The sequence below is a fragment of the Tachysurus vachellii genome, chromosome 7 (assembly GCF_030014155.1).
Source record: "Tachysurus vachellii isolate PV-2020 chromosome 7, HZAU_Pvac_v1, whole genome shotgun sequence".
In the NCBI taxonomy this organism is placed as follows: Eukaryota; Metazoa; Chordata; class Actinopteri; order Siluriformes; family Bagridae; genus Tachysurus; species Tachysurus vachellii.
Genome location: NC_083466.1, coordinates 7289139 through 7309205, shown reverse-complemented (window position 1 = coordinate 7309205; position 20067 = coordinate 7289139). Strand labels below are relative to the sequence as shown.

General features: G+C 41.0%; 2 protein-coding genes across 2 annotated transcripts; one reads left to right on the top strand and one right to left on the bottom strand.

Moving 5' to 3' along the window:
• The first annotated feature begins 1270 nt into the window (after positions 1–1270).
• Positions 1271–12527, top strand: klhl20 (kelch-like family member 20). The gene is made up of 12 exons (XM_060873959.1): positions 1271–1383; positions 6902–7250; positions 7418–7624; positions 8289–8447; positions 8656–8750; positions 8935–9050; positions 9161–9344; positions 9775–9918; positions 10204–10337; positions 10994–11202; positions 11286–11392; positions 11505–12527. Exons 1-12 carry the CDS (start codon positions 1280–1282, stop codon positions 11587–11589), a joined length of 1893 nt encoding a protein of 630 aa, XP_060729942.1. The 5' UTR covers positions 1271–1279; the 3' UTR covers positions 11590–12527.
• A 702-nt stretch (positions 12528–13229) lies between these two features.
• On the bottom strand, positions 13230–19904 carry cenpl (centromere protein L). Its single transcript, XM_060873960.1, has 5 exons — positions 19826–19904; positions 19261–19423; positions 17248–17499; positions 15894–16439; positions 13230–13837 (listed from the first exon to the last, which is right to left on the bottom strand). The coding sequence occupies exons 1-5, from the start codon at positions 19840–19842 to the stop codon at positions 13763–13765; spliced, it is 1053 nt and encodes a 350-aa protein (XP_060729943.1). The 5' UTR covers positions 19843–19904; the 3' UTR covers positions 13230–13762.
• Between the last annotated feature and the right edge of the window lie 163 nt (positions 19905–20067).

The following is a 20067-nucleotide window of genomic DNA, read 5'->3' as shown; positions in this document are numbered from 1 at the left end:
TCAAAATGCTTTTGGAAAAAAGTCAAAAACTATTTGGCAATAATTCATGTCACGTTTGGAGAAAGAATGGTTGCTGATATGATCCCATAAACACCATTTATTCATATTTGACAGACTCACTATAAAAAGTTTCATGCATCATTGAAGGAAACATGAATAGGAGCAACGTACCGTGGAAATTTAATCTCATCGACACTGCGTTTTCCAGTGATCTTGATGAGAAGCTGTGGCTTTTCCATGACCATCATAAAGAGATTATTGAATATGAGTGAGAAAATCTTTACCATATAAAACAGGAACGTGTAAACAAATGACCAACTACACATCTCAGACATCCCGTTCCAGTCAGTTCCACAACCTCGAATGTGGAAGATTGAACAATTTTATACAGTAATGCACTGTGAGCTAATAAGTAAATAATCTCATTGTTGAATGTTTGGAAGAGTCTGATGAAAACAAACCCATTGAAAAGTGGATTGCCCAGTCAACAACCATGGAGGGGTCTTAAAAGCTTTGTCATCAGAGCATAAGACTTAATGCACTGCCTCGAGGGGTGGGGGGTTTGGGTTGGTGTACCATGCTGGAGGTGTGGTTGCTGATTCTGAAGTGATGTGCTTGTTATTGGACTTTGATGTGCAAAGTCCAATTCCCAGTTAAAGAGATTTGCCAAATTTGGATTGAATGATGAGATGCAATCAATAAATTGCATTGTCGTATAGAGCCGTCCTTGCTCTTTAGATGTAAGATAGCTGTGTGACAGCATCGACGGTCTTGGCTGCATCTTCTATAGGCCGTTTTTTGGCAATAAGCAAATCGGAGAATGCCGGAACTTTGAAAATATTTAATCACAATTGGATTCAGTTCAAGTTACTATGAAACTATTTTTTTAAAAGACTAAAAGATGCAACATTAATGTAGTATTTATTCCCAGCATTCCCTGAGATGTTCAGATTTAGAGTTTATACACTAATTAGTATAGGGTACTACTTTGGATGTTTATGGGCAAGCAAATCTTTTATCTCTTAGCATTTATCACATATTTAACATTTTATACACTCTTACTTTGAAATATTATTGAATATTTCCGGTGGCCATTTTGGAAATACAGCTAAAGTAGTGAGATTCACAAATTTAATCCCAAACACCTAACAGCTCCCTACCTAGGTACACTACAAAGGGTACAAAATAAGGACGTCTAACGCCAAACAGAGGGCACTATTTATCCTATAGTGAGCCGTTTGGGACGCTGCCGCACGCTTGTCGTCATTACCATATATCTATGGTCATTACGGTATTACTCGCTTCAGGTTTTGATCCAAATTCTCTCTCTCAAGAGAGAGACGACTTAAAGAGCACTCTGGACCGCTTGAATGGACAGATAAGGTAAAATAAAAAAATATATGTATTTATTTCTAGGACACTTTTGTTTGTACAGCTCGCATTTTGGTTACATTAGGTGGTTGTTTGCTAGGCAGCTACTAACTAGCTAGCAGTTAGCTGTGCTGGCTAACTGGGATTAGCTTGTAACAAGCTCATTGACGTGCGACTCAAACACGGATCAGTGTAAAAGACTAACATATTAAACAAGACGTTTACTGTTACATGTTATGAGCGAGTCGTTATTTTATTCCTGAGTGTTTTGATTTGAACTTGTTACCATGACGACCTGTTTTAACGGATCTTTTAATTGAATGCTAATGTATTCAAGTCGTTATTACGTGTTGTCAAACGCAATGGAGCAGAAAAATCGGGCTACAGTTTGCATTCCGACACAGACACCGACACACTACCGCACTCGTCAGTGTGTAAGTATAGATTTATGCCCGTAGTCTTGGGACGTACTGTTTAGTGCGCTAGTGTGCTAGTCTTTAAAAAGTCTCGCGCTGGGAGTTTTAGGTCTCGCGGAATTTCCTGGCTATTTTTAAAGCTCGTGCACGATGACAGCTGTGATTGTGCACGCGCAGCAGTTCCAGTCAGACGCCTTTAAATATATATATATATAGTCCCTCGTATTACATGTGTGTTAAGTCTCTCGGCAACGGATGAGGTCTATGTATGTAATGCATTTAATAGCATTTTAAATGAATAATAATAATAATAATGCACAGGGTTTGGTCTGTTTCAAGCTCTGCATGTGCACGTGAGTGCTGCAGTGTTGCCTGTGGGACTGGTTAAAAACTTTTAAGAATGCATGCTGGTTCTGTCAAAGCTTTGGTATGAAGCAGCTCAGTCACTCTTTATTTGCAAGAGCCGATCTCAGATTTGTGCATAACATGTTCATATAGAGAGTACGGAGACGCCACGTGGCTCAGTTGTCATGTTGTGTGTTGAGTGACAACAGAAACGCATCATCTGGAGACCAACCAGTCCAAAGGGAAAAAAACAGGCAATGGAGCGAATATGTCTGTACTCTTAGGGTGCAGGGATGTTGGCTGGAAACAAGTGGCTCAGAGCAAGCGCATGCTGGCTGTTACTAGGTGTTAGTATGATGGGGTGAGGTGGCTGAATGGCTGAATGGGTGGGAAGATTGTCTGTGCATGATGCATGTCAAAGTCTTAATACTACTCACTGGATACATGCGTCTTTCCGGTAGCCAGAAGAAGAAGAAGCAGTCGCAGCCTTCATTTTGTTACATATACATTACAGCACAGTGAAATTCTTTCTTCACATATCTCGTCATTGGACGTTGGGGGTCAGAGCACTTAGTAAGGGTGGCAACAGTGGCAGCTCGGCAGTGCTGGTGCTTGAACCCTGATCTTCCTATCGATGACCCAGACCCTTAACTGCTTCAGCCATCAATGCCACCACAATTATCTGCGTTTTTCTGTCCAGTATTGCATGATGTCCACGACTATGGGCTGCTTTCCGATCATCCAGGTCCGGTCCTGTGGAACACTATAAAATAAATCTGAGCACACAACAACTCATTCTATTTGATAACCAGCCCAGATCATACTACTCACTATACGAATCACTGTACGAGTAATCAGATCCTCCTGTCAGTTATAGATTGAATTTTGTACACGATAGTTCATGATCCTTTAGGGAAATTCAGCTCATCAGCGTCATCATCTTGCAGCTCATTGTTTGTCAATTGTGTAAAATCACATTTGGGGCTCGTCAAAACAGCCGTGTTGTAAATAAGGACACTTCCTTGGATGCTTCAGTTGATGCCTGTGTTAAAATACTTGTTGACATTTGGTAATTGAAGCAGCTGCGCAGTGCATTTGGACCACACACTTGTCTGTTGTTGGCTCCAGTCATGTTTGTATTCTCTTGAGAGAGAGTCTATGTAATGTGTGGATGACTCATACATTTTAAAGCGTGTAGAATTTGAATAGAGTTGAGAAAAAACTGACTAAGGCCAGTGGATGTTACTGATACAGTCTTGATGCAAGATGTACAGAAGATTAAACCAGGAGACTTACACACAGTCCCAAAACAAGATATAATGTACTGATGTTATTTAAGACAAACCTTGACTTTTACCTCGACTATACGTGTGTGTGTGTGTGTGTGTGTGTGTGTGTGTACTGATGTTATTTAAGACAAACTTAGACTTTTACCTCGACTATACGTGTGTGTGTGTGTGTGTGTGTGTGTGTGTGTGTGTGTGTGTGTGTACTGATGTTATTTAAGACAAACCTAGACTTTTAAATAATTTTTATTAATAATAATTTAATTAGTATTAAATTAGCGATTTGTTGGTTTGTGTTTTTTGTTATTCACACATGAATGGTGACTCGTGTTGTCAGTGTTGTTTTAGCATGTAAGATCTGTTTGAGGTACGAGCGAGCTGGACAGGCTACAGAGCTAAAGCGCTGCTGCATTGCTGTATTTAAAGAGAAGAAGCAAGGACTAAATCCCACATTAACCGTAAATCGTTAACCAAAGCGATTGCTCATTTCACCCAAAATCTTTTTCCATCAATAAACTGACAAATCTTCATGCATATGACATTAAGCTACATAATCACATTTAAAAGTAAAAAAGCTTTCTTTTCTCTTCCAGCTTTCTGCTAAAGTTCTACCTTTTCTGTCTTTTGTCAATTTCGGACAGAACAAAAAAAAAAGTCTTCCAGTTTCGTGCTACATTGTGAAGTTTTGTTTATTTTTTGGATGACAGAAAGCCGTACTATGTCCTAAACCACAACGGAAATTCTGAATGACTTAAAAGCTGGATTTGGTTTGAGGCAGATATTTCTGGATATGATTCAGTCTGAAGGAGACTTCCTTTACGTCTTACTTATAGCACTAAACTGAAGATGCAGACAGACAGCGAACACGCGGCAGTGTTTTATGCTCTAACTCGACACAGACAGGGAGCTCTGTAGATGAGCCGAACGCTTATGTCACGCTTATTTATAGGCTGTTATTAGCAAAGTGGTTAAGTGTTCCAGGTCTGTATGCAGCATGTTCTGTCAGTCCAGTTCTGAGTTTGTTTTATTACATACATACACATACACACACATACATAAACACACACACACATACATAAACACACACGCACACACGTACATACACACATACACACACATACATACATACTGTGTATGCGTGCGTGACTGTGTGTATGTATGTGTGTGTGTGTGTGTTTATGTATGTGTGTATGTATGTAATACATACACATACACACACGCATGCGTGACTGCGTGTGTCTACGTGCGTGACTGCGTGTGTGCGTGCGTGTGTGCGTGCGTGTCTGCGTGCGTGTCTGCGTGCGTGTCTGCGTGCGTGTGTGACCTTTTCCTTGGAATTCTTCCACATGAATAAACATCGAAGCAGCACAGCTTTGAGACGCAGCATTCGACCTTAGTGCACAAGAGTAAAGCATTAAATCCAGAGACACTTTATGAAGCAAATTTGAAAATGATCCTCAATACAAGCAATTTGTACAGCATCATAACACTCTTTACAATAACACTCTTTACATGTGTTTATTGCCTCACTCCATGTTGGGAATAGTAACACATCATCACATGTGGTGTGAAGTCTACATTAGGCGAGTGCCTTGAAATGAACTCCGAATTATGCTGTGATTTTTAAGCTCAGCATGTTCAAGCTAAAAAATTGTGTGAAAAATAAAACCCAGAATATTGCCAGCAACCATAACGAAAGCCTTTATCATCGCCACATACACATTACAGCACAAGAAATACTTTTCTTCATATATCCCAACTTTGTAGGTTGGGGTCAGAGCACAGGGGCAGCTATGATACAGCACCCCTGAAGCAGTGAGGGTTAGGGGCCTTGCTCAAGGGCCCAACAGTGGCAGCTCGGCAGTGCTGGGGCTTAAACCCTGGTCCTCAGATCAACAAGACATTTTGAGAATTGAGTAAGGGGCCTTGTTTGCTTTAATGCCATTAATATTATTGTCTTTGTGAACCTCGTCAGCTCAGGGTTTAGGAAAAGGGACAGAGAGAGCCATATGTAAGGAATAGTTTTTATAACGATTTAAATAAACGTGTGAGCTTTGTCCTGCCTAAAGATCTATTGATCAGTAGAGGTTTTAATGCAAGTTTCTTGGTTCTTCATTCAATTCAATTCGATTCAAGTTTATTTGTATAGTGCTTTTTACAATGGACATTGTCTCAAAGCAGCTTTACAGAACATAAACATAGAACAGAAGATAAACATAAGGAGAAGTATAAAGAATTAATATAATAAAAATTCTAAATATATATATTTCACAGTGTGTATGTATGTATGTATGTATGTATGTATGTATGTATGTATATGTATTTATCCCCAATGAGCAAGTCTGAGGTGACTTGATGAGCAGTGGCAAGGAAAAACTCGGTTAGATTGGTAAAGGAAGAAACCTTGAGAGGAACCAGACTCAAAGGGGAACCTCATCCTCATATGGGTGACACTAGATGGTGTGATTACAAATATACAGTCAGACAAGGGTTGTATTGGTGTAGGGATCACATGGAGTTCAGATCTCCTCTTAGTATCACAGAGTCCAACTGGAGCTGGTAGATCTTCATGGAGTCCATGCATCCTGACATGGTTTCCAGGCTCGTATTTATTTTTTACAAACCCTCCATGTGTTTTTACCAAACTCACTGTATAAGGTGATTTTTAGAGCTGTGTTTGCATTGCTAGATTGATGTGGGAGAAAGCTTCGAATCTCTGATCCAGCTCTCGTGTGACGTTTTAATCAGACTACTCGGCCTTCATTCCTGCCGTTACAGTGCATGTTTTTTTATTGAACTGGTTGTAAGTGGTTGAGGAAACACCCTGCATGTCTTGTCTCTTGCTAGAAGAGATGGCGTCCATCCAAGTAGATTAGGATCTTGCATGCTGACAGAAAATCTAATTTAGAGCGGCCAGTTTACATGCCTGAGTGATTAGACATACAAACCCTCATCCCTCCACCAAGCACATCTTTGGATCCAGTTATACCAACTCAGGATGTCTGGTATTATGTAGTATTACAGCTGGTCACCAGAATTTTGATTTATTTATTTATTTTTAAAGTCAGTGAGAGTCAAAGTGTCAGTGTGCGCACATTGTTATTATGATGCCTGTGAGACCTGGATTGACCAGACAGGAAACAAGGAATTAATTGAGCACAGGGAACCGATCTGGTCGATAACCTTAAGTGCCTTTTCACAGCAGCTGAAATCTACTTTTCCTTTGACTTGATTTCAACAAAGATTATTTATTTCACTGTATTTTGCTCTTTAGACTGTTTCTATGATGAGAAACAGAACAATTGATATCATTAGTCCTTCACAGTAGCGATGATGTGATCATAGCGCACAAAACGTAGCGATTACATTAAGCAGTATCATGACTGCATGAGAAGCTGCAGAGGTTAATATTGTCATGCTTCAGATGGCCACAGCTTGATCTTAATTTAGGTTTTATTTACTGATTTGTGTTTTTACTCACAGGGGCACCGGCGGGATGGACATCACGAGCCGCTGCACCCTGGGCGACCCAAACAAGCTGCCGGAGGGCGTTCCACAGCCAGCCCGCATGCCCTATGTGTCAGACAAGCACCCGCGGCAAACTCTGGAGGTGATCAACTTGTTGCGTAAGCACCGTGAGCTGTGTGACGTTGTGCTGGTGGTAGGTGCAAAGAAGATCTACGCACACCGTGTCATTCTCTCAGCCTGCAGCCCCTACTTCAGGGCCATGTTCACCGGCGAGCTGGCCGAGAGCCGCCAGACCGAGGTGGTGATCCGTGACATCGATGAACGCGCCATGGAGCTGCTCATCGACTTCGCCTACACCTCGCAGGTCTGACATTTAAGCTGTAGCTATTGATTTGTAAACTGACAGTCTGGAGGGCCGAGGAATTAATCTGGTTTCTTATGAATGACATATGATTTCTTTTATTCATATATGTCTGTGCACCATGCTGGCACTGGTCTTGTGTGAGAGACTATTTTATTTGTGGCACTCAGGTGACCGTGGAGGAGGGGAATGTGCAAACGCTGCTGCCCGCTGCCTGCCTGCTACAGCTGGCTGAAATCCAGGAGGCTTGTTGCGAGTTCCTAAAGCGCCAGCTCGACCCGTCCAACTGCCTGGGCATCAGGGCTTTTGCTGACACGCATTCATGCCGAGAGTTGCTGCGAATCGCTGACAAGTTCACCCAGCATAACTTTCAGGAGGTAAAGGGCTTCCTTACAGCTCAGGTCATGAGTCTGTGGAGAAAGTAGAAGTGGGCATGTGACATACCACAATATTCAGATTCAGTAATATTACTGCTATTGTATTAAACCTGTGAGGAAATGAGACAAGAAGCCTTACTTTATTTCGGTACTTGTGAGTGTTGCTCAGTCTAAGGATGATTAGAATCGAGGGCGACATCCCTGTACTAAATTTAGCGAAACTTTCTGGGAATAAACTATATGATATGTCTCTCTTTTTCCATACGCGTCATGTTTAATAGATGAAGAATCAGCTCCTCATTTTTTTTACTCCAAAGGCAAGTTTGAATCTAAACATTTGTACATTCTATCACGTGATAAATATCATTTAACTTGATTTACTTGATAACATTTAACACACAGCAGTTCTGTTCTAATAGAAGTAGTACATGAGTCTTGGCTGCATAGTACGTGTTGCACACACAGTGAAACATCGGCATCTACATATCCTCTGTGTTTATACTGAATGTATTGACATGATTATGGCAGAACCGGTGACCTACAGTGTCTTCAGTCACTATAATACTCTCAGCATGTCTCATTGTCTTTAATCATGTTAAAGACAATGATGTTTTTAACATGTTTTTAACACGTCTGTCTCTTTTTCTTCTGTTTCCTTCTTCAGGTCATGGAGAGTGAAGAGTTCATGTTGCTCCCAGCCAATCAGCTGATCGACATCATTTCAAGTGACGAGCTGAACGTGCGCAGTGAGGAGCAAGTGTTTAACGCCGTCATGGCCTGGGTTAAATACAGCATCCAAGAGCGACGACCTCAGCTGCCTCAGGTCAGTACCGGTTTTCACTGTACTGGCTTTCAGTTTTGTTCCTAGTAAAAGTTACGCCGCTGTGTTTTTACTTTTAAACCCTCTAATTCCACACGGTGTAGTCTCAGCTATGTAGATTACCATTAAAACAAATCTAGCGTTCGATAAAATGTTCACTAGCTGGCTGTCGAGCGTGAGTGTTAACTGTAGCATGCACTTTTTTGTTTAGGTCCTTCAGCATGTCCGGCTTCCTCTGCTTAGTCCCAAGTTCCTCGTCGGAACAGTGGGCTCGGATCCACTAATTAAGAGCGATGAGGAGTGTAGGTGTGTACGTTCTCCATCAATCTTTTTTTTTTTTTTTCTTCCCCTCCATAGGTGCATTTGCTGAAATGTTACATAGACGAACTACAGATAATCAAAACCAAATGGATATGTGAAGCAGGCTAGTAACCTGGATGGATGACAACATAGTTTTAATGCAGTTCCGGGTGAATTTCTTTTTTTTCAGGGACCTGGTGGATGAAGCAAAGAACTATCTTCTGCTTCCTCAAGAACGGCCGCTCATGCAAGGACCACGTACACGACCCCGTAAACCCATTCGCTGTGGAGAGGTTCTGTTTGCCGGTATGGGGGGTTATAATTAAAGAGTAAAAAAAAAAAAGAATATTTGAATTCGTAATACAGAAAGTAATTTGCAGTTGTGTGTGTGTGTGTGTGTGTGTGTGTTTGCTCAGTAGGGGGATGGTGCAGTGGTGATGCCATCTCAAGTGTCGAACGCTATGACCCTCAGACCAACGAGTGGCGCATGGTGGCGTCCATGAGCAAGCGGCGCTGCGGAGTCGGCGTCAGCGTCCTGGACGATCTGTTGTATGCAGTCGGTGGCCATGATGGCTCTTCTTACCTGAACAGTGTAGAGAGGTGAGGATTACATGTTTGTTTACACAGATTTGATGCTTTACTGAAACGTCCTGTATAAACTTTATATAATCAGAATGTATTAGCAAATGTACAGACTAATAGCAGTGCTTGTTTAAAACTGCAGTGACCCAAAGGAGTTGTGAAACCTTAACAGGGCTGTGAATGTTTAAGCTCAGTTTAACATTAAAATATCAAAATGAAACCTGTCCCCAGGACGGGACGCTTTACTCGATTTCTGAAATAAATATGTAGTAGCCTGGCTGCTTGTGATTTTGGTGTAATGACCCTTTACACTTTTTAAGTATTAATGTAAAGTGATTAAAAATCTAACAGCTCAGATGGTGTCAGTTTGCTTCAACCCTGAGTAATATGTACGGTGTAACGTTGTGAAGAAACAACAACAATGCTGCCCTCTGGTGTTTCTTTTCAGGTATGACCCTAAGACTAACCAGTGGAGCAGTGATGTGGCGCCCACCAGCACGTGCAGGACCAGTGTGGGGGTCGCCGTGTTAGGTGGTTACTTGTATGCAGTCGGTGGACAGGACGGAGTCTCGTGTCTCAATATAGTTGAAAGGTCGGGAAAAAGAAAAATACTTCAGTTCTTTGTACGTATACGCATAAATACGGTGTCTCCATGATAGGTATGAATAAACAAACATATTCTTTATGAGACAATAGCTCTCGTGTCACTGAATAAAATCTAACGAAATACAGAACAAAACCTGAACCACATGGCAGGCTAAGAGGATATTCACGTGGTAGATTACATACGGAAACATTGTTTAGGCTGCTGTGATCTTTAGTCTCAGTATGTTTGATGCGTATAAGTTCATTATTAATATGTTACTTCTCTTCAAAGGTATGACCCTAAAGAGAACAAGTGGACACGGGTGGCATCCATGAGTACGCGGCGTTTGGGGGTAGCAGTAGCAGTTCTGGGAGGATTCCTCTACGCAGTGGGAGGCTCAGACGGCACCTCCCCTTTAAATACAGGTATACATGACCTGGAACAAACCGTCTGTAAAGATGGAATAAATAAAACAAAGTAAATATGACCCTTAATGCGATGCCATTAATCAGCTTCTCCTTAGACTCTCGTGGCATTTGATCAGTGCTGAGATAAGAGCGGATTGATTCAGAGAGTTTTGTTCTCTGCATAATTTTTAGGCTCATCGTGTTACAGCCGGTCTTTATACTGGTTACGAATCGAATCTGTTAGGCTTCTGCATATTTCCATATGTTAAGTAACTAACAGCTTGACCAAAGCATATCATTGTCTGTATAAGGAAGGCAGCCTTGGCCAGTTGAGAGTCTTCTCACCACCGTGGATGTTAAACCGATGCCTTATTTACTTAATGTGATCTCAGCACAGGCAATGCTATAAGTTAAATCAAATCTTTCACCATTGTCAAAGCATGTTCCTTTTCTTTATTTTTGGCTGTTCGCCAAGTTCAACCACAGTGACAACCGACTAGATGTGCAGGCATGCGCACACACACACACACAACCAAATATACAGGCACGTCAGGTTCACACAGTTCTCTAGTACGCTCCCATTGGTGGCTTTTTAATGCTCTGTTGTAGCTCCAGGAAAAAATGTAGGTTTAAAAGAAAAACAATAATCCTGGCATGTTTTCTGCCATCTGCAGTGGAGAGATATAACCCTCAGGAAAACCGCTGGCACACAGTATCACCAATGGGCACGCGGCGGAAACATCTGGGCTGCGCCGTCTACCAGGACATGATCTACTCTGTCGGAGGCCGGGACGACACCACAGAACTTAGCAGCGCTGAGAGATACAACCCGAGGACCAATCAGTGGTCTCCTGTGGTCGCCATGACATCCAGACGGAGCGGGGTAAGCACTTCACTATTAATTTGTCTCAGGCTTAGGAGCATAAATCTCCAGGGTTGATGTCGGATTTGTTCTTTGGCTTTAAGGTGGGCTTAGCCGTGGTGAACGGCCAGTTGATGGCAGTCGGCGGATTTGACGGCACTACTTACTTGAAGACGATAGAAGTCTATGATCCTGACGCTAACACGTGGAGGTAATTAAATACACAGCGAATGTGGTTTCATGAACATTTTCTTTGTACCTTTACAATCTTTCACCATTAGAACCAGTTGCTTTTAAATAATCTGCACTTTTCCCTTCCTCAGGCTTTACGGGGGAATGAACTACAGAAGATTAGGAGGAGGGGTCGGCGTGATTAAAATGACTCACTGTGAATCACATATATGGTAAAACCCTCATCCAACCCCTCATAAGATGCCTCACTCTAGATTGTGCCTCTCACCGAGACATTAAGGAAAGAGAAAAGACTCCATTTTTTAAGACCTTTGCTTTACATCTCAAGCCAATGAGATCGCTAAGGAGAAGATGAACATCTGTCGCTCTCATGAGCCGATCTGTGAGGACGTCGTATTCAGGACTGGTTTTCATCGCTCTTTTCATAGGACCTGCCGATAGCCAAAGGCTAGCATCCGTCTGAGAGAGAGAGAGAGAGAGAGAGAGAGAGAGCGCGGACTCACTGCAGCATTGCTTCAGTCACAAACACAGGAAAAAGATTCACATTCAAAGCTACCCTTTCTGGAAGGATCTGTACTGCCTAGTATTTGTGTGGATTATTTTATTTTTCATTTTTGGTTCTTGAGTAAGCTGATGTTGCATGAGGTGTTGTCACAGCTTCATGCTCATATGGACAGTAGATTGTCTGAGTTTTGTTTTAATCTTATCAACTGGATGCACTGTGATTCTTTCTTTGTGTGTGAACGTTTCTACCAATGTCCCATCAGCCACGGATTCAGCTACACGTTGATTTTCATTTTGTATAGCGGTGTTTACTAAATCAGTAGAATAAGGAGCATTCGAGCCTTTCACGAAGGCGCATGCAAGTCATTTCTCACATGCGGTTTCCACCATTTCAACACCATCACTTTTTTTTTTTTTTAATGATCATTTGATGCATCAGTCTGTGCACTTTAATAATCCGAGACAAGTTCAGTTTGGTCACTGATCTGTTTTAAACACAGTGAGACAATTTTGATGATTTTTTTTTTTTTTTTTTAAAGAATGTTGGATTTATTATGCATTTAGATGATGAAAGCAAACGGTTCCCAGTGTTGGCCTGCGCACATTGCATCGAACTGTTGATTTACTAAATAAAAGGGATGCATTTTGAACTGTTTACATACGAGTGTTAAATGTGGAAACATGCTTTTACCTCACTGTGGTTATTTGCCAGTTCCCTCCCACAGCAGCCACCGAGCAGGGAGGGTGAAGGTCAACACCACATAATTAAACTGATGGCCAGGCTGCTTCACAGGTCACTGTAACACACTTGGAGAAAATGCTATGACATCTCCCAGATACACAAAGTCACAGATGCTCACGCTTGGCTAGTGGCAGTGATTGGCAGGAGAGAGATACCACCTTTTTTCCTCCTTTGGGTTTCCAACTCCAGAGTACATCATGAGTGCCAAAAGCTAAGTATTTATTCATTGCTTAGTTGCACTGCTGTTCCATTACAATTACTTCATTTAGCAGACACTTTTATCCACATTTATCTCACTTTATACAGCTGAGCAATTGATGGTTAAGGGCTTTGCTCAGGGGCCCAGCAGTGGCCGCTTGTTGACCTGGGGATTCAAACTCATGACCTTTTGACCAGTAGTCCAACACCTTAACCACTGATCTAGCACGACTCTGTAGTGTTTCATCATGACATGTTTTTACCTCAGTTGTATCTTGTGGTTAAACATAACACCTTTGGATTTGATCCGTTTATGAATTAGCACTTCCTAGTGTCAATGGGTTTGATGACACCATTTATTCTGAGAATATTTACTTTTCTGGTAAAAGGGTTAAAGAATGATTTGAGCTGGTTTTATATATATAGGCTATTTATTTCAGGAAAAACAGATGACAACAGAAAAGTAAACACGATTGACTTCTAAAGGTACGGTATAAAAAGACATTTATAAGTTATAGTCTGAAATATTGATATCCATGTGATCATCATCTCTGACCTTCAATCCATTTGTAGAGAGGTGTTTTTTTTTGCTGGAGCCAGACATTAACAAGACAGACATATTTACACACTGATATGGACAGGGTAAAGTTATGCACTAGTAAATTTACACAAGGTGTAGATGTAAAAGCAAAATACAAAAAGCTTGGGCTATTTACAGACACATTGTGGATTAATTTGACACTGGTTGACATTTGTTCTGTATGGATTTAATAAAATTTTAAAAAAAAATCAGATTTAAAAGCAAAAATCCAGATAAAGGTACAACTTCATGACAGACATGTAAATAAATACAATTTTAAAATTTGTGCTTGACTACAGAGATACATGCCACATGTATGCAGTAAAACAAAGGCTATTTACAGCTGAAACAGTAGAGCGGAGGAATTAAACGGGTGTCCTGCGGAGGGCGCACTCTGTCAGAAGGGTCAGTAAGGTGCTGATGTAGTCGCTGCTGCCGATCTGAAACAGAAACACCACGTCACTCAGAACTTTCATTAAAAACTTTCTGGGAAATATGAATACAGGAACTTAACGTTATTACATTTTCTTGTTCCTGACAGCATTATATTAGACAACACCAGCCGGAAATATTCCTATTTCTTATTTGGGTGAAAAATGACTTGGAATTTAAATCGAATTAGATTTTACAACATTCAGTTCAGTTTATAAAAATTCACTGTTCTAAAAAAAATCCAACTTAATCATTAAATGTGGTTTGAACTGTTCAAAACATCTAAAAAGCTAATTCACATGCTAAGTTTTTGGTCCTGGAGCTTTAAGAGTTTTCCTGGCTCTTGAGTAATCAGCTAATTATCACTGCAGACATGCAGAGCTTGAATAGTGTTTTTAACAATATACACTCTGCAGTTACTTTAATAGGAGCTTCTCTGTGCATTTGAGTAATTACTCGATTAGCTCGTTGTGTGGCAGCGGTACAATGCTTCAGTTGACATCAAACCAAAAGTATGAGGTGAAAATCGGATCTCTGTTCCGAACAGGCTCCTGGGATTTTCTTATCCGATAGGCAGCGGAGCAGAAACGGCTTTTGTGATGAAGGTCAGAGGGAGAATAGCCAGCCTGGTTTAAGCTGACAACAAGACTACATGGTGAACAAAAGTCACATCAACAGCGACAACATTTGAGGTGGATGGGGTTCGACAGTAGAAAAACCCCACTGGATTGCTACAAGCTCAACAAAAGATTGGAAATCCATCTAGTGAGCTGATGAATCATGATTTCTGCTGTGATATGCAGATGGTAGGGTCACAATTTGGCATCGACACCATAGACCCAACCTGCCTTGTGTCAACAGTTCAGGCTGGTGATGTAATGAATGCTTTCTTTCAGCCTGTGCTCATTATGACCACAATTAGATTTCCATGTGTCATAATTCATACTTCTGACGTGAAAATTCACACGTCACAAAGCAAGTCACCAACAGTGTGTTCTGCAGATTTTACAGACTGATAAGTGACTGATAAACACCGATGAGATTGGCATCATTTCCATGCAGCTGACAAATCTGAAGCAAATGAATAAGTGTTAGTATGGTGTTCCTAATATTGTGGACAGTGAGTGTAGTGCACTGTAGATAATCTTCTATTAAAATTCGCCGTCTGTACGTAACCGAATGAATGGTTTTCCTTCAGATCATACTGCTTATGTTCACACACACACAGTGACTCGCAATGGCATGAGAACACTAACAAAGCGGGCACAAGATGACCGAATAAATACACAATAGGTAACCTGGAACAACTTGGTGTGTGTAAACAAAACTGGCAGCAAAACTGACTGTCTTTATACCATGGCACTGTAGAATTCTCAATTCTGATTGGTTAGAAGGTTCTGCTTTGTTTTCTATTACAGCAGCTCTAACGAGTATAAATCTAATTAGAACAGTTCTTTAAGACGAGCAACCTTTAGTGAATGAGTCTCCAGTGTCAGCGTGAGTTCTGCCAATAGAGTCTTCAGGACAAAGAGCTTTGTGGCTTCTCAGCAAAATGACATGCTGTATTTTTTGTTGTTGTTTAAAGAGAGAATATATGTGTGTATATATATATATATATATATATATATATATATATATATATATATATATATATATATATATATATATATATATATATATATACACACACATACACACATATATGAAATGTGTATAGCTACTATAAAAATTGATCACGTCGCCCCATCATTAATGAATCTTGAGCAGTTTTAATTCATATTTATACATGAAGCCATTCCTGGGCTTTCATGATCATCCTGATACCAGAGTGTTTGTTATTGTCAGTAGGATCATTTCCCATTTCTACAATACAAACCAGTTTATAAGCAGTTCGCTCAATATTTAACCTATTTTCTGAAAAAAGCCCTTTAAGTGTGCATACAGGAAGATATAACTGACATTTATAAGTGAAGAGACATTACAGGATGTCTAGAAGAATCAGATCAGGTACAAGAATTCAGCTCTGTGGCACAGGAGTAAATAACACAAATGCATGGTGCCTACCTTGATTTTGCCCTCGTGATGCGCTGAACCGTGGGAAGTGGAGACCTTCGTGAGTGTCCCAGCCGACAAGTAGATCTTAAAATGTCTGAAAAAGTGAGTCTCGAGTCCGTTCATAAACCGCTGCACCTCGTCGACGTGGATTCTGTCGTCTGCGCTGTCCTCCGTGTGAATGCTGTTCCACAGCTCCCAGGCGTCCTGTGGGTTCACTGTGTACAGGATGTCCAGCGAGGGCTGCGTGGGCATGGTCCAGCTCAGCTTCAGGTACCTGATGTTGCTGCTGGGATGGCAGCCGGTCCACAGGGCAGCCAGCCAGTTCAGAGTGGTAGAGTTCAGAAACAGAGCGCCGAAATTACAGTCAAAGGTGCGCTCGAACCAGGACTTAACGAGAGTTGTGAGGGATTCTGAGCCACTGCTGCAGAACAGAGGAAGACTCACAAAGTCAGGGGGCAGTGACCTCAGGTACTCACAATCTCCGTTCACGCAGGTCAGCCAGCCTCGCCACACTGGTTTCAGAGTGTCTGCCCCAAACATTGTTTTGGAGTGTATCTGGGGTAAAAAAATAAAAGTGTGTCATCAGCAGAACTAAAATTTAAATTAAATTTTTTTCCCCATACTTTTTATATACTGGCTAATTTTAGCCAATGGTATTTAGACATCTGATCATCATATCCACAGCTACAATATGCCTTTTTACCTCTGATAAAAACATTTCGTATGACCGTTCTTAATCTTATAAAGTGATCCAAAGTGCTTTATCCTCATCTAAAACCACAAAAAAAAAATCTCTGCTCTTAAGGTCCGTCTTAAGCATCCACACAAGACGCATCCGGTCACAGCAGCCGGTCACAGCTATGGAGTGAGGATTGTTATGGTTGCTATGATTTGTGCCTGATATGGCTATAATCAGTGTCTTTTTCTAGTTCATTCAAAACAAGAGCGAGAGATGCGTTACGCACAGTGAGAATGTATTTATGCAGTTAAAAATATCATAGTATAAATATTGGAAACAATGCACAGCAGCATTGTAACTTGTTCATTGTTGTTTGCATCCTTGAAATGATTTATAAGTCATTCCTTTGTTATTAATCTCAGGTGATTATGTAGCACATCCAGGCATAGGTACCTGGGTGAGTTGTTACTATAGAAACCATAACATTAGACCAAAGGCATTAACAGAAACCTGTGATTTGAATCATAGCTGTTATAGAAACGATCACATCATTCAGACCAATGTCAGATACAAGAACTCAAAAGAGCTCCGTGTATAAAACACACACTGTAGGAGTCAGAAATGTGCTGATGCGGTGTTGAGGCCACGAGTACACAAATATTTCACTAACATCCCATAATTTACCTGAATGAAAACAGTTTCTGCATCGTCCTCGGTTTCTGCCATTCCGTGGACGGTGGAGAGCGAGACTTTAAATCCTGCCTCCAGCCCCACCTCGACAGCGACCCCTTGCTGCTTCTCGGCTATGATGAAAGCGGTGAGGTGCTTGGAGTACAGTTTGAGCTGCGTGTACTGGAATCGGTACAGCGGGGTGACGTACGCCAGCTTCCACTCGTGCTTCACCAGAAGGGCCAATTGGTCTGTGTCCACTTTACTCTGCAGTAAACAGAGGTGAAGATATTGTTTTCATGATTCTTTACATCAACATACACTATGCTCACAATAATTAAAGCACAGAGCAGGGGAGTAACTTCACTTCACTGTGAATTTATCAGCTAAAGCTTGCACTATTCAGTTAATCAGGAAGGAAAAATTGTGAATACAAGCCAGCTATGAAACCATGGAAATAAAGTACAATCTACAAAGAAGAGACAGATCATGTCTGAACAGAAGACCGTAGATTACTGGGAAAGACCCACAGATATCATTGAGGCAATGACTATTATTACAGTGAAGAGACACCATTATGAAAAGCTTAAAAGTCAAATAAAAAGATGAAGAATAACGTGTAGAAATCAGCATGAAATTACACCAAAGCTGAAATGCTTCAGCTGATGAGCCGTACAGTCACTATGCTGTGCAACAGGGATAAGAGAATTACCATAATTATTATTAGGCTTGTGTTGCCTGGTACACTGTATGCAAACCCAGTACATGCTGTTAGAAAGGTACACATGCACGCTCTGGTTGTTCTGGTGTCATGGTTACCTCACCTCAGACTAGGATGCATCCTATTACAGCTTTTTATTTATAAATTAAATGTTTCGTATTCATATTACGTTCAGCAGATCTCGAGAAAACCATCAACTGGTTGTGGAGTTTAGCGCCACCGCTGCACAGCCCTTAAGCCTCGACTGCTGAGTTATATAAACGAGAGAAATGTAAGTCGCCCTGGAGAAGAGCATCTACCAAATACCAGAAATGTAAAATGGATAAACAGCATTCAATTCACTGTGTAATTCACTGTGCAGCCTTGCAACCTCCCTCACTGCCCATTGCACATAATACTGCCAATCTAAGAGATTCTAAATCCATCAATACAGTAAAACCATTCATCGTGGCCTAATGGTTAGCGTGTCTGACTCCTAACCCTAAGGTTGTGGGTTCGAGTCTCGGGCCGGCCACGACTGAGGTGCCCTTGAGCAAGGCACCAAACCCCCCCCAACTGCCACTGGGCGCTGCAGCATAAATGGCTGCCCACTGCTCCGGGTGTGTGTTCACTGCTGTGTGTGTGCACTTTGGATGGGTTAAATGCAGAGAACAAATTCTGAGTATGGGTCACCATACTTAGCTGTACGTCACATCACTTCACTTCACTTCATATTTCTACAAAAGAATGATTAGTTCATTCTCACACACAAACACACAGTATATGTATATTTATCTTTCTGTATAGTTTCCTAATGTACAGTGTCTAATATATATAAATAGAAAAAGATGACACTGTACATAAATATTATTTAGTCTATTTACCTTCTTATTTATAACTATGAATATTGTAATAGAATTGTTAGATTAGATTCTTTTTTACAAATTTCACTACACTACAATTTCTTTCCACACACAGTTAATAACTGAACTGTCTTGTCCTGCACTGTTTGCACCAGGTCACACAGATTCACTTTATGGATCTCGGACTAACTTACTAAGTCATTAGCTCTGTCTTTGTTTTATGTAGCACCATGATCCTGGAGAAACGTTGTCTAATTTCACTGTGTACTGTAACAGCTATATATGGTTGAAATGACAATAAAAGCTTCTTGACTTACTACAAATGGTTGTGTATGTGACATGAAATTTCTATTTGAAACCTGGTCATTTTTATTAGACCTGGATATCATAAGGTGACATTTCCAAACTGAAGCACACAGAGCCAGATACGGATTAGGAGATGACACTAAAGTCTCAGATACTCACCGTAGTAATCTGGGATCTGGCAACCCGTCTGCTGGTAGGGCCCCTGCGGCCGAGGGTGTTTAAGTGACCTGGTGTTTGCCAGAACACAGACGGATTCTCCATACAGCTGCGTCCATAACTCTTTCGTCGTGTTATGTGAATGTTCGCGGGGGTGGTGACAGCACTGCAACACAACAAACACGTTGTCATGAACATGTTATTAACACTGTAGAGCTGCTGAGCTCAACACAAACAACACAAACACAAACACAGCTGTTTACTGAACCACCAAAACAACCTCAAACAACCTGAAACACCACGTACAAATCCCACATACTACGTAATATATATAAAATAAAACTTTTATACTATATTATTATAGTATTTAGAATATTTAGGATAAAACCAGAAGGAAAGCTAACAGAAAGCTAGCGCTAGCATTAGCATTAGCGCTAGCATTAGCGTTAGCATTAGCCAAACAGCAACGCCTCTCATTTTATGTTTAAAAACATATATAAAATCCTTGCTGCACTTTTAATTTCGTCTAACACAAATGCCCATGACCGAAACAAACACAGTTCCCTACCTGGCGCGACCCTCCATGGCTAACAGGCGCCAGTAAAGGCGGATATGGATTTGAAAATCCCGCTATCCCATCATGCAACGCGGTAGGAAAACTAATCGATCGCGGTTGTAAAGTCTTTCTAACCAAGTTGACTCGTAGATAGGAATTTTAATAAAGCCTTTCCTAATTAATATATTTTACGTAAAATGATGTGATACATTACTATAGGTTTGCGAAATATTGGTGCCTTGGTAATCCAGAAC